The 14,881-nt window shown below is 60.9% G+C and overlaps 1 protein-coding gene across 6 annotated transcripts; it reads right to left on the reverse strand.

The window, feature by feature from the left end:
• Window positions 1–896: 896 nt before the first annotated feature.
• Window positions 897–7,811, reverse strand: TUBB (tubulin beta class I). Of its 6 annotated transcripts, none has more exons than XM_086480982.1 (5): window positions 7,755–7,811; window positions 4,473–4,581; window positions 4,141–4,251; window positions 1,894–1,985; window positions 897–1,287 (listed from the first exon to the last, which is right to left on the reverse strand). In XM_086480982.1, the coding sequence occupies exons 1-5, from the start codon at window positions 7,809–7,811 to the stop codon at window positions 928–930; spliced, it is 729 nt and encodes a 242-aa protein (XP_086337108.1). In that variant the 3' UTR covers window positions 897–927. The 6 variants fall into 6 exon arrangements, with proteins under 6 accessions (XP_086337108.1, XP_086337107.1, XP_086337104.1 ...); XM_086480981.1 differs by having other exon boundaries at window positions 897–1,531; window positions 1,874–1,985; XM_086480978.1 differs by having other exon boundaries at window positions 897–1,741; window positions 1,841–1,985.
• Between the last annotated feature and the right edge of the window lie 7,070 nt (window positions 7,812–14,881).

Raw genomic sequence — 14,881 nt, forward strand, 5'->3', positions numbered from 1 at the left:
GACCAAGGGCTCTCCAGTGACGATGATGATGGCCAAGTCCTTTCTGATGACAACACTGAAGGCCAAGGGCTCTCCGAGGACGATGATGAAGGCCAAGAGCTTTCCAAGGACGATGACGAAGGCCAAGGACAACGATGAAGACCAAGGGCTCTCCAGTGACGATGATGACAGCCAAGTCCTTTCCGATGACCACACTGAAGGCCAAGGGCTCTCAAAGGACAATGATGAAGGCCAAGAGCTTTCCAAGGACTGCAGTGAAGACCAAGGGCTCTCCAGTGACGATGATGATGATGGCCAAGTCCTTTCTGATGACAACACTGAAGGCCAAGGGCTCTCCGAGGACGATGATGAAGGCCAAGAGCTTTCCAAGGACGATGATGAAGGCCAAGAGCTCTCCGAGGACGATGACGAAGGCCAAGAGCTCTCCGAGGACGATGACGAAGGCCAAGAGCTCTCCGAGGACAATGACGAAGGCCGAGGACAACGATGAAGACCAAGGGCTCTCCAGTGACGAGGACGATGGCCAAGTCCTTTCTGGTGACGCTGAAGGCCAAGAGCTCTCCGAGGACGATGACGAAGGCCGAGGACAACGATGAAGACCAAGGGCTCTCCAGTGACGATGATGACGGCCAAATGCTTTCCGGTGACCACACTGAAGGCCAAGGCCTCCCCGAGGACGACGACGAAGGCCGAGGACAACGACGAAGACCAAGGCCTCTCCGAGGACACTGCCGAAGGCCGAGGAGGAAGACGAAGGACAAGGACTCTCCGAGGACAATGACGCCGAAGGCTCTCCCAAGACGCCGCCGAAAGCCGAGGGCTCTCCCGAGGGACGCCGCTGAAGGACGGGGGCGGGGGGCTGGTGGGGGGGGGGGAGGAGGGGGGGGGGACGCGCTCGCCGAGGATGACGCCGGCAGCGAAGGACCTTCAGGCCTCCTCTTCGGCCTCTTCGCCGAAGTCCTCCTCCTCCTCGGCGGTGGCGTCCTGGTACTGCTGGTACTCGGAGACGAGGTCGTTCATGTTGCTCTCGGCCTCGGTGAACTCCATCTCGTCCATCCCCTCGCCCGTGTACCAGTGGAGGAAGGCTTTGCGGCGGAACATGGCGGTGAACTGCTCCGAGATGCGCTTGAAGAGCTCCTGGATGGCGGTGCTGTTGCCGATGAAGGTGACGGCCATCTTGAGCCCCCGCGGCGGGATGTCGCAGACGGCCGTCTTGACGTTGTTGGGGATCCACTCCACGAAGTAGGAGCTGTTCTTGTTCTGCACGTTGAGCATCTGCTCGTCCACCTCCTTCATGGACATGCGGCCGCGGAAGACGGCGGCCACCGTGAGGTAACGGCCGTGGCGGGGGTCGCAGGCGGCCATCATGTTTTTGGCGTCGAAGACCTGCTGGGTGAGCTCGGGGACGGTGAGGGCGCGGTACTGCTGGCTGCCGCGCGACGTCAAGGGGGCGAAACCCGGCATGAAGAAGTGGAGGCGGGGGAAGGGCACCATGTTGACGGCCAACTTGCGGAGGTCGGCGTTGAGCTGCCCGGGGAAACGGAGGCAAGTGGTGACGCCGCTCATGGTGGCCGAGACGAGGTGGTTGAGGTCGCCGTAGGTGGGCGTGGTCAGCTTGAGGGTACGGAAGCAGATGTCGTAGAGGGCTTCGTTGTCGATGCAGTAGGTCTCGTCCGTGTTCTCCACCAGCTGGTGGACGGACAAGGTGGCGTTGTAGGGTTCCACCACCGTGTCCGACACCTTAGGGGAAGGGACGACGCTGAAGGTGTTCATGATGCGGTCGGGGTATTCCTCACGGATCTTGGAGATCAGGAGGGTCCCCATGCCGGAGCCGGTGCCACCTCCCAACGAGTGGGTCAGCTGGAAGCCCTGGAGACAGTCGCAGCTCTCCGCTTCCTTCCTCACAACGTCCAGGACCGAGTCCACCAGTTCGGCCCCTTCCGTGTAGTGACCCTTGGCCCAGTTGTTGCCGGCGCCGCTCTGGCCTGGGGTGGGGGGGTGGGGGGACGAAGGGGACACGTGGAGAGGGACACGGGCGTCACCGAGGAGCTCCCCAGAGGAGGAGCTGAGGTCTTTGGGGACTTGAGTGGCTCAGTTTGGGGTCTTTCAGGCCAACCTTGGGGGTCTCCAGCCTACCCTTGGGGACCTGATCCCAACCTTGGGGGTCTCCATCCCACCCTTGGGGGACCTTCAGAACAACCTGGATCACCTTGGGGACCTGGATCCCACCCGTGGGGGACCTTCAGACCAACCTGGATCACCTTGGGGACCTGGATGCCACTCTTGGGGACCTGGATGCCACCCTTGGGGACCTTCAGACCAACCTTGATCACCTTGGGGACCTGGATGCCACCCTTGGGGGACCTTCAGAACCACCTGGATCACCTTGGGGACCTGGATCCCACCCTTGGGGGACCTTCAGACCAACCTGGATCACCTTGGGGACCTGCATCCCACCCTTGGGGACCTAGATGCCACCCTTGGGGGACCTTCAGACCAACCTTGATCACCTTGGGGACCTGGATGCCACCCTTGGGGACCTGGATCCCACCCTTGGGGGACCTTCAGACCAACCTGGATCACCTTGGGGACCTGCATCCCACCCTTGGGGACCTGGATCTCACCCATGGGGGACCTTCAGACCAACCTGGATCACCCTGGGGACCTGCATCCCACCCTTGGGGACCTGGATCTCACCCATGGGGGACCTTCAGACCAACCTTGATCACCTTGGGGACCTGGATGCCACCCTTGGGGACCTGCATCCCACCCTTGGGGACCTGGATCTCACCCATGGGGGACCTTCAGACCAACTTTGATCACCTTGGGGACCTGGATGCCACCCTTGGGGGACCTTCAGACCAACCTGGATCACCTTGGGGACCTGGATGCCACCCTTGGGGACCTGGATGCCACCCTTGGGGGACCTTCAGACCAACCTGGATCACCTTGGGGACCTGGATGCCACCCTTGGGGACCTGGATCTCACCCATGGGGGACCTTCAGAACCACCTTGATCACCTTGGGGACCTGCATCCCACCCTTGGGGACCTGGATCTCACCCATGGGGGACCTTCAGACCAACCTTGATCACCTTGGGGACCTGCATCCCACCCGTGGGGACCTGGATGCCACCCTTGGGGGACCTTCAGACCAACCTTGATCACCTTGGGGACCTGGATGCCACCCTTGGGGACCTGGATGCCACCCTTGGGGGACCTTCAGAACCACCTGGATCCCACCCTTGGGGACCTGGATCCCACCCTTGGAGGACCTCCATCAACCTCTTCAGGGATGTCCATCCAACCCCCTGGGGACCCTGAGCTCCTTGGGGACCCTCAGGCTCCTTGGGGACCTCCAGCCTACACGTGGGGACTTCTTGGGGACAGCCATCACTGTCTTTGAAGACATCTAACCCACCTTTGGGGATGCAAAGGGCCTTGGGGACCTTCAGTGCTCTTCTGGCCCATCTCCAGCTCACCCTTGGGCTCCTTGGGGACCACCAAGCACCTTGGGGACCTCCAAGCACCTTGGGGACCTTCACTTACCCTTCTTGGGGACCTCCAGCCCACCCTTGGGTACCTTAAAAGCTCCTCATGGACCCTCACCCTTCTCCTTAGGTATCTCCATGCCACCCACGGGCACCCTGAGCTCCTGAGATGCCCATCTCCTGGGGGACCCTCATCCTCCAGATTTGGGGACACCCCCTGACCCCTCTGGGGACCTCCATTAGCCCCCCAGAACCAAAGTGGGGGCAGCTCCGGGGACACGGGGGAAGACTCCGGCCACCAAGAAGGGGACAATAAGGAGCCGCCACCCCACTGTGACAAGAACCTGAGGGCCACCAAGGAGGGACGTGTCACTCCACTGGGAAGCGAACCCATGGGCCACCACGGTGGGGACTCTGTGGGCCACCACGGGGACCCTGTGGGCAACCATGGTGGGGACAGTGGGGACCCTTTGGGCCACCACGGTGGGGACAGTGAGGACCCACCCCATGGTGATTGTCACCCGAAAGGTGGCTACCACCGGGACCTTCGTGGCCACTCAACGAAGCCAAGTGTCCCCCATGATGGGGACCTCAGAGGACACGGAGGGCGGGGGGGACACGGGGGGACCCCAGGGGACGCGGGGACTCACCGAAAACGAAGTTGTCCGGCCGGAAGATCTGCCCGAAGGGTCCTGAGCGCACCGAGTCCATGGTGCCCGGCTCCAGGTCCACCAAGATGGCCCTCGGCACGTACTTACCCCCTGGGGGACATCGCCATGTCACCACGGGGGGGAGGGATGACGGGGACAACGCCGCGTCACCTCCCCCGCCCCACCCCCCCCCCTTCAGAACCCACCCCAAAATCTCAGAGGGCGGGGAAGGGGTGAGATGAGCGCGCCGGGTCGCAGGCGGAGGGGGATGGGGATGGGGAAGGGGGGGTGGGGACAGAGGGGGGACACCGGGGGCGGGGGTGACACCGTACCGGTGGCCTCGTTGTAGTAGACGCTGATGCGGTCGAGCTGGAGGTCGCTGTCGCCGTGGTAAGTGCCGGTGGGGTCGATGCCGTGTTCGTCGCTGATCACCTCCCAAAACTGGGGGCGGGGACAAGGGGGGGGCGGGGTCAGAAAGGCTCCGCCCACCCACCCCCCCCCAGACACCCCTCCCTGAGTGGGGGGTGGGACAGCCAGGACACCCCAGTCCCTTTAGGGGGGTGTGGGGGGGTGTCTGGGTCCTCCCTTGGTGGGTCAGGGTGGGTGGGGTGTGGGGAGGGGGTGGAGCTTCACTGAGGGGGGGGGTGCACAAAGGGGTGGAGCCTGTAGGAGGAGGGGAAGCCTGATTGGAAGAACCGCCCCTAGGGGGCTGAGCCTCGAAAGGGTGTGGAATCTTATTGGAGGAGGCAGCCCAGTAGGTGGGGCGGGTGGTTAAAGGGGCGGGGCCTCACGGGAGGAAGGGAAACCCTGGGGGCGGGGCCTAAGGGGGAGGAGCCAACATCGGGGGATGGGATCATCCACCGAGGGGTGTGGCCCAGCCGCAGGGGTGGGCCCTCACCACCCGCAGGGGCGGGGCTAAACTGGGGTGTAACCACTCCCCTCCCCCCCCCCCCCCCCCCCCAACGGGCGGGCGGGAACCCCGGAAACAGTTTGAATCGGGGAGGCGCTTCCAGAAACGCTGGATTTCCAAAAAACCCCAAATTTGCCTTTTTTTCGCATCCCCCAATACCCATTCCCTCCCTTCCAAAAAATATACATTTCCAAAATCTCCATTTTCCCCCTGAAAATCTGCCCGGGGAGGGGGGGGGGGGGCGGGAAGGGCGGCTGGGAACAAAGGGTGGGGGAGGGGCGGGCACCCTGGGGACCCCCCCTCAAGGTCATGGCGGGGGGGCGGGGAAGGGGGGGACAGGACCACACCCTGCAGATGAAAACAGGCCGAAACCCTGCAATTTTGGGCTGACTGGGTTAAAAAAGCCGATTTGGGTTAAAAAGCATCATTCTGGATGCCAAAAATCTGCATTTCTGGGCAATCAAACACTGCGGGTTTTAGCGAGCTAAAATCATAATTTTTGGTCCAAAATGCTGTTTTACGGCAGAAAAGGAGCATTTTGCAGCTAAAATTTTAATTGCGGGGTGAAAAAGTTCATTTTGGGGGAAAAAGAACTAATTCCAGGGCTGAAAAGTTCAGATTTGGGGCTAAAAAAAAGTGTTTCTTGGGAACAAAAACGTTTTAATTAGGGGCTGCAAAAAAAAATAACAACTCTGTAGTGGGGAAAACCGATTTTGGGGCTAAAAATTGCTATTGTGAAGCTGAAAAGCTCAATCCGGGGCAGAAAAAAATGCTTTTTGGCGTTAAAAGGCCTCATTTTCGCCATTTCAGAGAACAAAGATCCTGTTTTGGGGGCTGAAAACTCGGGTTTGGAGACACAAAGATCCTATTCCGGGGTCAAAAACGTCCACTTTAGGACAAAAATGGTCGTTTGAGAAGGGAAAGCCTGATTTTGTTGTAAAAAAAAAATACATTTTGGGGCTGAAAAAAATGTTTAGGAGCGGAAAAATCCAATTGTGAAACTGAAAAAAAAATATTGCGGCAAAAAGAGCCTATTCGGAGGCCTAAATCATCCATTTTGGGGCCAAAAGCATCATTTTGCATCCAAAAAAAACCTTCATCAGGAGTAAAAAAACCTGTATTTTGGAGTAAAACTCCTTAATCTGGGGCAGAAAAAAAGCATTCGAGAGCACAAAGATCCTATTCTTTAGCCGAGAACCTCCATTTTGGGGCTGGACACGTCCATTTTGGGGGCTGAAATCCCCTACTTTATCTGCAAAAAATTCAATTTTGGGCTGAAAATAGCCTTTTTGGAGCCGAAAAGCTCGTTTTCGGTCCTCAAAAGCCCATTCTAGGAGAAAAAAAAGCCCCTTTGGGGACTTTAAATGATGTTTCAGAGAACAAAGATCTTACTCTGAGGCTGAAAACCTCCATTTTGGGGCTGGAAAATGCTTCTGGGGGGAAAAAGCTTTATTCTAGTGCTACAAAAATCCGTTTTGGGACAAAAAAAAACAACATTTGGGGCTAAAAACCTTCATTTCAGGGCCGGAATCCCTTTTGGGGGACAAAATGCTCATCTTAAGGCTAAAAAAGCTCCATTTCAAGGAACAAAGCTTATTCTGAGACTGAAAAACCTCCATCTTGGGTCGGAAATTCCCATTTTGAGGCTAAACACCTCCATTTACGGGCTGAAAAGCCTCAATTTTTGGTTCCCAAACCCCTATTTTAGCGCTAGTAAAGAAAATCCCCGTTTTGGGACAAAAGGATGCCATTTGGGGGGCAAAAAATTCCCCTCTTGGAGCCCCAAGAGCCTCCTGAGAGGCGCCACGCCCCTATTTTAGGGGCTAAAACCCTGTATTTTGGGATTAAAAAACCCTTTCTTTTGCGGGGGAAAACCCGTTTCGCTGCTGAAAACGCCGTGGGCGGCACGCCCGGATTTGGGGCCAAAAATCTTCATTTTGGAACATAAATCTCTCCTTTTCGAGTGGAATCCGCCTATTTTGTGTCAAAATACCCCATTATGGGGGTGCAAAAACCCTTTTTTCTGGAGCCAAAACCCGCCCTTCTGGGGCTGAACAAGCGGCAAGGGGCGGGACGCCACGATTTTGAGGTAAAATCAGCGTAATTTCACCTTTTTTTCAAAACATCGCTTGGGGAAAGGTGTGAATACCCCTATTTGGGGGCTAAATCCCCCATTTGGGGCGCTTTAATCCTCCGCTTTAGGGCTGAAAATTCCCTAATCGAGGCAAAAATAGCGAATTGGGGGCTGAATGTCGCGAAAGGGGAATTTAAGGGACCGGAAAAAAAAGAAAAAAAAAAAGCCATTTTTCTGGCAAAAAGCGCTATTTCGGGGCAGAAAAGCCGCATCCCGGGACCGCTGCCCTCAGGCGAGGCGGGAAACCGCCATTTTGGGGCCGCGTGAGAAGAAGGGGGGAGGGGCGGGGCGCCCCCATTTTGAGGCCGGAAACCTCCATTTTGGGGCCGAAGCGGTTCATTTGGGAGGCCGAAACCTCCGATTTCGGAACGCGCCTCTCCTTTCAAACACTCGGCTGGCGGGAAAAGCGCGATTTTAGGCTGAAATCGCCCCGATTCAGGTCCGCCTTTGTCTGCGCGCGGGGGGGAGGGGCTTCTTAAAAGGGGCTGCGCCGCGTAAGGAGGGAAGAAGGGGGGGGGGGGGGGGAGGGGGGCCACGCCGCCGTCCCGACGCCGCCCGCCGGCTGTTCACCTTGGCCCCGATCTGGTTGCCGCACTGGCCCGCCTGGATGTGGACGATCTCCCTCATGGTGGCGGCGCGGGTCGGGCTGGGCGCGGTGACGGTGCCGGAGCGGTGGGCCCCACCCGGTCTTGCTGGGCGAGTCGGTGGCGCGGCCCCTTTAAGGCGGGAGCGCTGTTGCGAGCGCGGCGGCGGCGACAATGGCGGCTCTCGCGGCCCCGCGGCGCCTCATATAGACAAAGCGGCGGCGGCCGGCCCCGCGCTCCCATTGGACGGCACCGCCCGCTCGCCGCGCTCCCATTGGACAGCGCGGGCGGGAGGCCGCGCCCCGTCTGGCTTGTTTGCCCCGCCCCCTCGCCGGGGCCGCTCTGCCACCGCTCGGTGGCTGGAGGCTGGCGCTCTGCGCGGCGCGCTCTATGATAGCACCGCCCACAGCCGCGCCGCCGCGCTCGGAGGACCGTCGCGGCGCCTCTCTATGCTCCTCTCCGGAGGGACGCGAGCGGCTACCAATGGGAGCGGCCGTAGGGCGGTGACGGGAGGCGGTGACGGCCAATAGAGCCGGGGGGCGGGGCATGGGGGGCGGAGGCGCGGGAGGGGTGAGTGCCGGCGCCGCCGGAGGCGGTTTGGGGGCTGGGGGGGGGGGTCCTGGGGCAGTTTGGGGCCTTGTGGGGTAGTTTGGGGGTGTTCTCGGGGCAGTTTGGGGGGTTCTCGGGGCAGTTTGGGGGGTCCTCGGGGCAGTTCGGGGCCTTGTGGGGCAGTTTGGGAGGTTCTCGGGGCAGTTCGGGGCCTTGTGGGGCAGTTTGGGGAGTTCTCGGGGCAGTTCGGGGGTTCTCGGGGCAGTTCGGGGGTCCTCGGGACAGTTTGGGGGGGTCCTCGGGGCAGTTTGGGGGGGTCCTCGGGGCAGTTCAGGGCCTTGTGGGGGGGTTCGGGGCCTTGTGGGGCAGTTTGGGGCCTTGTGGGGCGGTTTGAGGGGTTCTCGGGGCAGTTTGGGGCCTTGTGGGGCAGTTTGGGGGGTCCTCGGGGCAGTTCGGGGCCTTGTGGGGCAGTTTGGGAAGTTCTTGGGGCAGTTTGGGGCCTTGTGGGGCAGTTTGGAGGGTCCCCGGGCCAGGATACAGGGTTGGGGAGGACAATTTGAGGGGGAGGGGAGGGCAGTTAGAAACCGGGGGGGGGGGGGGCAGTAGGACCTCTGGGGCAGTTGGGAGGGGGGCAGTTGGAGGATGGGGGAGGTAGTTGGGGGGGGCCATTGGACCCCGGGGGGCAGGTGGGGGGGTCAGTGGTGACCGAGGGGCATTTGAGGGCAGCGGTTGTAGCTAAAGGAGGGGGCAGTTTGGTGGGGGGCACTTAGGGGCTGAGGGGCAGTTGGGTGGCTGGGGGGGGGGCAGTTGAAGGGGGGGGGGGGCAGCTGTTTCCGTGGAGCAGTTGTTCCCCACCTCACCCCCCCCTCAGACCATGCACCGAAGGCGCCACCGAGACCTCGGCACCGGGGGGGGCGCAGGTAGGTGTGGGTGTTCCCCCGCCCCGACATCGGGGTCCCCTCCTGGGTCCCTTGGAAGGGAGGGGGGAGGGGCTCCTGGACCCCTGGATCCCCACAGAGCCGAGGGGGGAGGGTATCCTGCAGCCCCCCCCCCTGCCCCAGATTCCTGGGTCCGTTACAGGGCGGAGGCCGGAGCCGCCCCTCGCCAGCGATTCGGAGGACGATGAGCTGCCCTGGCGTGAGTGTGTGAAATTTGGGGGGGGGGCGGGGGGCTGGAGGCCTGTTGGACCCCCTGGAGTTATTGTAGGTCCTACAATAACAACCTGCCCCCCCCGCCCTTCCCCCAGGCCCTGCCCTCGGAGCCGTTGCCTCACCCCAAGTCGTGCCGGAGAGGTGGGTGAAGCCCAGAAGCTTGTTTGGGGGTTCAGGATCTTTGGGGAGTCGGGGGGGGGGGGGGGGTGAGCCCAGATGCCTGAACCCCCCCCTCCCCCCATCATCCAACCCCTGCAGTGACCCCGAGGAGCCAACTGTGCGCCCAGATGTTCAGAGGCCCCGAAAACGCCGCCGTCCCCCTGCCTGGGGCCGCCTGGCGGATGCGGCCGCCCCCTGCCCGGATATCGGGGGGCCCAAAAAACGCCGTGTCGGCCCCCAAACCGCCCCGGATCCAGATGTGGGAAGAAAACCAGCTGCCCCGCCCCAAAAGGTGGTGAATCCAGCTGGGTCACATCTGGAAGGCCGCAAGGGGGCGTACGGCGGCGCTGCGCCTGTCGAGGTGCCCCCCGAAACCGGCCTGTCTGAGGCGAAGCGCCGCCTGGAGGTGAGCAGGAGGCCAGATGTGGAGGAAAGGGACCCAAATCCAGCTGTTGGAGGGGCCCCAAATGGATGTTGGCTGCTGGCGGTGGACAGCGACACGGATGTGGAGGAAGCCGAGGGCCTCCCGGATGGGGGGCGCCCGAAAACGCGTGGAATGGCCCCAAACTTGCTGAAAACCCCGGGGGCGGAGGTGGAGCCCCCGAATCCAGATGTTGGCGGCCCCCGAAATGGATGTCGGATCCTCGGGGTGGACAGCGATACAGATGTGGAGGAGGGTAGAGCCAGCCCAGATGTTGGGTGCCCTAAAGCTCACCGAATGACCCAAAACATCCCAAAAATCCACAATATTGCGATGGAAACGCCCCGTGCAGATGTTGAAGGGTCACAGAAAGGTCGACAGATGCTCGTGGTGGACAGCGATACAGATGTGGAGGAGGGTAGAGCCAGCCCAGATGTTGAGTGCCCTAAACCCCACCGAATGACCCGAAACGCCCCAAAAATCCACAATATTGCGATGGAAACGCCCACCGCGGACGTTGAGGGTCGTCAGACGCTCGTGGTGGACAGCGATACAGATGTGGAGGAGGATAGAGCCAGGCCAGATGTTGGGTGCTCTAAAACCCACCGAACGACCCAAAATGGACCAAAAATCCAAAATATTGTGATGGAAACGCCCACCACGGACGTTGAGGGTCGTCAGATGCTCGTGGTGGACAGCGATACAGATGTGGAGGAGAGCGAGGGGAATCCAGTTGTTGGGTGCCCTAAAACCCACCGAATGACCCAAAATGGACCAAAACCCCATAATATTGTGATGGAAACGCCCCGTGCAGATGTTGAAGGGTCACAGAAGGGTCGTCAGATGTTCATGGTGGACAGCGATACAGATGTGGAGGAGGATAGAGCCAGGCCAGATGTTGGGTGCTCTAAAACCCACCGAACGACCCAAAATGCACCAAAACCCCACGATATTGTGATGGAAACGCCCCGTGCAGATGTTGAAAGGTCACAGAAGGGTCATCAGATGCTCGTGGTGGACAGCGATACAGATGTGGAGGAGAGCGAGGGGAATCCAGATGTTGGGTGCCCTAAAACCCACCGAATGACCCAAAATGGACCAAAACCCCATAATATTGTGATGGAAACGCCCAGTGAAGATGTTGAAGGGTCACAGAAGGGTCGTCAGATGTTCATGGTGGACAGCGATACAGATGTGGAGGAGGATAGAGCCAGCCCAGATGTTGGGTGCCCTAAACCCCACCGAATGACCCGAAACGTCCCAAAAATCCACAATATTGTGATGGAAACGCCCACCACGGATTTTGAGGGTCGTCAGACGCTCGTGGTGGACAGCGATACAGATGTGGAGGAGGATAGAGCCAGCCCAGATGTTGGGTGCCCTAAACCCCACCGAATGACCCAAAATGCACCAAAAAACCAGAATATTGTGATGGAAACGCCCCGTGCAGATGTTGAAGGGTCACAGAAGGGTCATCAGATGTTCGTGGTGGACAGCGATACAGATGTGGAGGAGGGTAGAGCCAGGCCAGATGTTGGGTGCTCTAAAATCCACCGAATGACCCAAAATGGACCAAAACCCCACGATATTGTGATGGAAACGCCCCGTGCAGATGTTGAAGGGTCACAGAAGGGTCATCAGACGCTCGTGGCGGACAGCGATACAGATGTGGAGGAGAGCGAGGGGAATCCAGATGTTGGGTGCCCTAAACCCCACCGAATGACCCAAAATGCACCAAAACCCCATGATATTGTGATGGAAACGCCCCGTGCAGATGTTGAAGGGTCACAGAAGGGTCGTCAGATGTTCATGGTGGACAGCGATACAGATGTGGAGGAGGATAGAGCCAGCCCAGATGTTGGGTGCTCTAAAATCCACCGAATGACCCAAAATGGACCAAAACCCCATAATATTGTGATGGAAACGCCCCGTGCAGATGTTGAAGGGTCACAGAAGGGTCATCAGATGTTCATGGTGGACAGCGATACAGATGTGGAGGAGAGCGAGGGGAATCCAGATGTTGGGCGCCCAAAACTCCACCGGCTCACCCGCGGCGACCCGGAGGTGGGGGTGAACCCCCCAAATCCAGCTGTGACCCGCCCCGCCAGCCCCCAGGAGGTGGTGGCCCCCACGCCAGATGCGCGGGGCCTCCGGAGCCGAATCGCCCTCCAGAATCGGCCCCGTCCAGCTGTTGGGGGCCCCGCGCCGGGCGGCGATGCAGGTGTGGAGGCGGCGGAGCCAAAGCGCTGGGAATCGTCCCCAAAAGGGCCGGCTCTTCCCGCCGCCGCCGAGCGGGGGGCCGTCGTGGAAGGGGCGGGCCCAAAACCCGAGGGTTTAGCCCCGGATCCAGATGTTGGGGTCCCAAATCCAGGCGTGGAGCCCCCAAATCCAGCTGTTTGGGGCCCGGATCCAGCTGTGGGGGCCAAGCATCCAGGTGTTGGGGTCCCAAATCCGGATGTTCCAGTCCTGTGTCCTGGCCTGGAGACCCTGAATCCAGATGTTGGGGTCCCAAATCCAGATGTTCCAGTCCCGTGTCCTGGCCTGGAGACCCCGAATCCAGATGTTGGGGTCCCAAATCCAGGCGTGGAGCCCCCAAATCCAGCTGTTTGGGGCCCAGATCCAGGTGTGGGGGCCAAGCATCCAGGTGGGGAGCTCCCACATCCAGATGTTGGGGTCCCAAATCCAGATGTTGGAGCCCCGCATCCAGATGTTGGGGCCCCGCGTCCGGGCGTGGAGACCCCAAATCCAGATGTTGGGGCCCCGAATCCAGACGTGGCGCCGCCAAATCCAGCTGTTCGGGGCCCGGATCCAGCCGTGGGGACCCCGCCCCCGGGTGTGGAGCCCCCGTATCCAGATGTTGGGCCCCCAAATCCAGACGTTTGGGCCACGGAGGCCGAGGGGGCCCCCGGGGACGCCGAGGCCACCCCCGGAGGGGACACGAGTGCGGCGGGGACGGGGAGTGACAGCGACGCTGAGGGTAAGCGGGGTGGCCCCCCCCGGCCACTGGGGACCCCCCCCTGGCCACCAGGGACCCCCCCTGGCCACCAGGGACCCTTCTCAAGGCTCTCTTCCCCTCCCCCCTCCCCCCCCCCCCCCCCCCGAAGACCCCGACCTCTTCTTGGAGCCCACCCAGAGCTTCTTGCCACCGGCGGCCGAGGGTAAGTGGCCCAGCCCCTATAGACCCCCCCCCCCCAGCCCCTATAGAACCCCCCCAGCCCCTATAGACCCCCCCCAGTCCCTATAGACCTTCCCCCAGTCCTATAGACCCCAGTCTGGGCCCCTGTAGCCCCCACTGAGCCCGCTCTGGCCCCATTACTCCCACTCCAGTCCGTCCCCCCCTGTGGCTTCTAGAGGTCCCTCATGGCCCCTAGAGGTGCCCTATGGACCCTATAGATCACCTCATGGCCCCTATATGTTCTCTGTGGCTCCTATAGATCAGCTTGTGTCCCCTATACATTCCCTGTGGCCTCTATAGACCCCATTGTGGTCCCCTATATCCCCCCTTAACCCCACTCTGACCCCATCCCCCCCACCCTGGTCACCCCTTATGGGCCCTATAGGTCCCCCAGAGCCCTTATAGATCACATTATGCCCCCTATATGTTTTCTGTGGCCCCTATAGACCCCATTGTGGTCCCCTATATCCCCCCTTAACCCCACTCTGACCCCATCCCCCCCACCCTGGTCACCCCTTATGGGCCCTATAGGTCCCCCAGAGCCCTTATAGATCACATTATGTCCCCTATATGTTTTCTGTGGCCCCTATAGTCCCTATTGTGGTCCCCTATATCCCTCCTTAACCCCACTCTGACTCTATCACCCCCACCCCGGTCAGCCCCCACGGCCCCCATAGGTCCCCCACAGCCCCTATAGATCACATTACATTCTCTATACGTTCTCTGTGACCCCTATAGACCCCATTATGGTCCTCTGTATCCCCCATTGACCCCGTTCTGGCCCTTTCACCCCCCATGGCCCTCATAGGTCCCCCACGGCCCCTATAGACCATCTCATGTCCCCTATACATCCTCTGTGGGCCCTATAGTCCCTATTGTGGTCGCCTATATCCCCCCTTAACCCCGCTCTGACCCCATCACCCTCACCCTGATCCCCCCCAGCGGCCCCTATAGGTCCCCCACGGCCCCTATAGATCACATTAGGTCCCCTATACATCCTCTGAGGCCCCTATAAACCCCATTGGGGCCCCCTGTATCCCCCATCGACCCCATTCTGACCTTGTCACCCCCTATGGCCCCTATAGATCAGCTTGTGGCCCCTATACGTTCTCTGTGGCCCCTATAGAGCCCATCGTGGTCCCCTATATCCCCCCTTAACCCCACTCTGGCCCCATCACCCCCACCCTGGTCACCCCCTTTATGGCCCCCGTAGGTGCCCCACGGCCCCTATAGCCCCCCCGATGTCCCCTATACGTCCCCTGTGGCCCCTATAGACCCCATTAGGGCCCCCTATATCCCCCATCGACACCCCCCCCCCCCAGGGGGCAACTCGAGGCCCCCTGTGGGGCCGGTGGGGCCCTATAGGGGCACCTCAAGGGGGTCGATGGGGGGGGGGGGGGCTATAGGGGCCCGAGGGGAGGTGGCCCGGCCACCTGGGTGCCCTCTTGGGCTACCTGGGTCCCCTCCCGGGCCACCTGGGTCCCCACCGGGGCTCTCCCGCAGGCGCAGCCCCGGATTGGGACCCCGAGGCGCCCACCCAGCCCTTCTGCCTCCCCGAGGAGGAGGAGGAGGAGGAGGAGGAGGAGGAAGAGCTGCCCCCCCCCCACCCCCCCCCGGCCCCCCCCGCGGGGACAGCGGCGGTGACATCGCCCCAGGAG

Source organism: Leptosomus discolor, unplaced genomic scaffold (genome assembly GCF_034619465.1).
Source record: "Leptosomus discolor isolate bLepDis1 unplaced genomic scaffold, bLepDis1.hap2 HAP2_SCAFFOLD_133, whole genome shotgun sequence".
Taxonomy (NCBI): domain Eukaryota; kingdom Metazoa; phylum Chordata; class Aves; order Leptosomiformes; family Leptosomidae; genus Leptosomus; species Leptosomus discolor.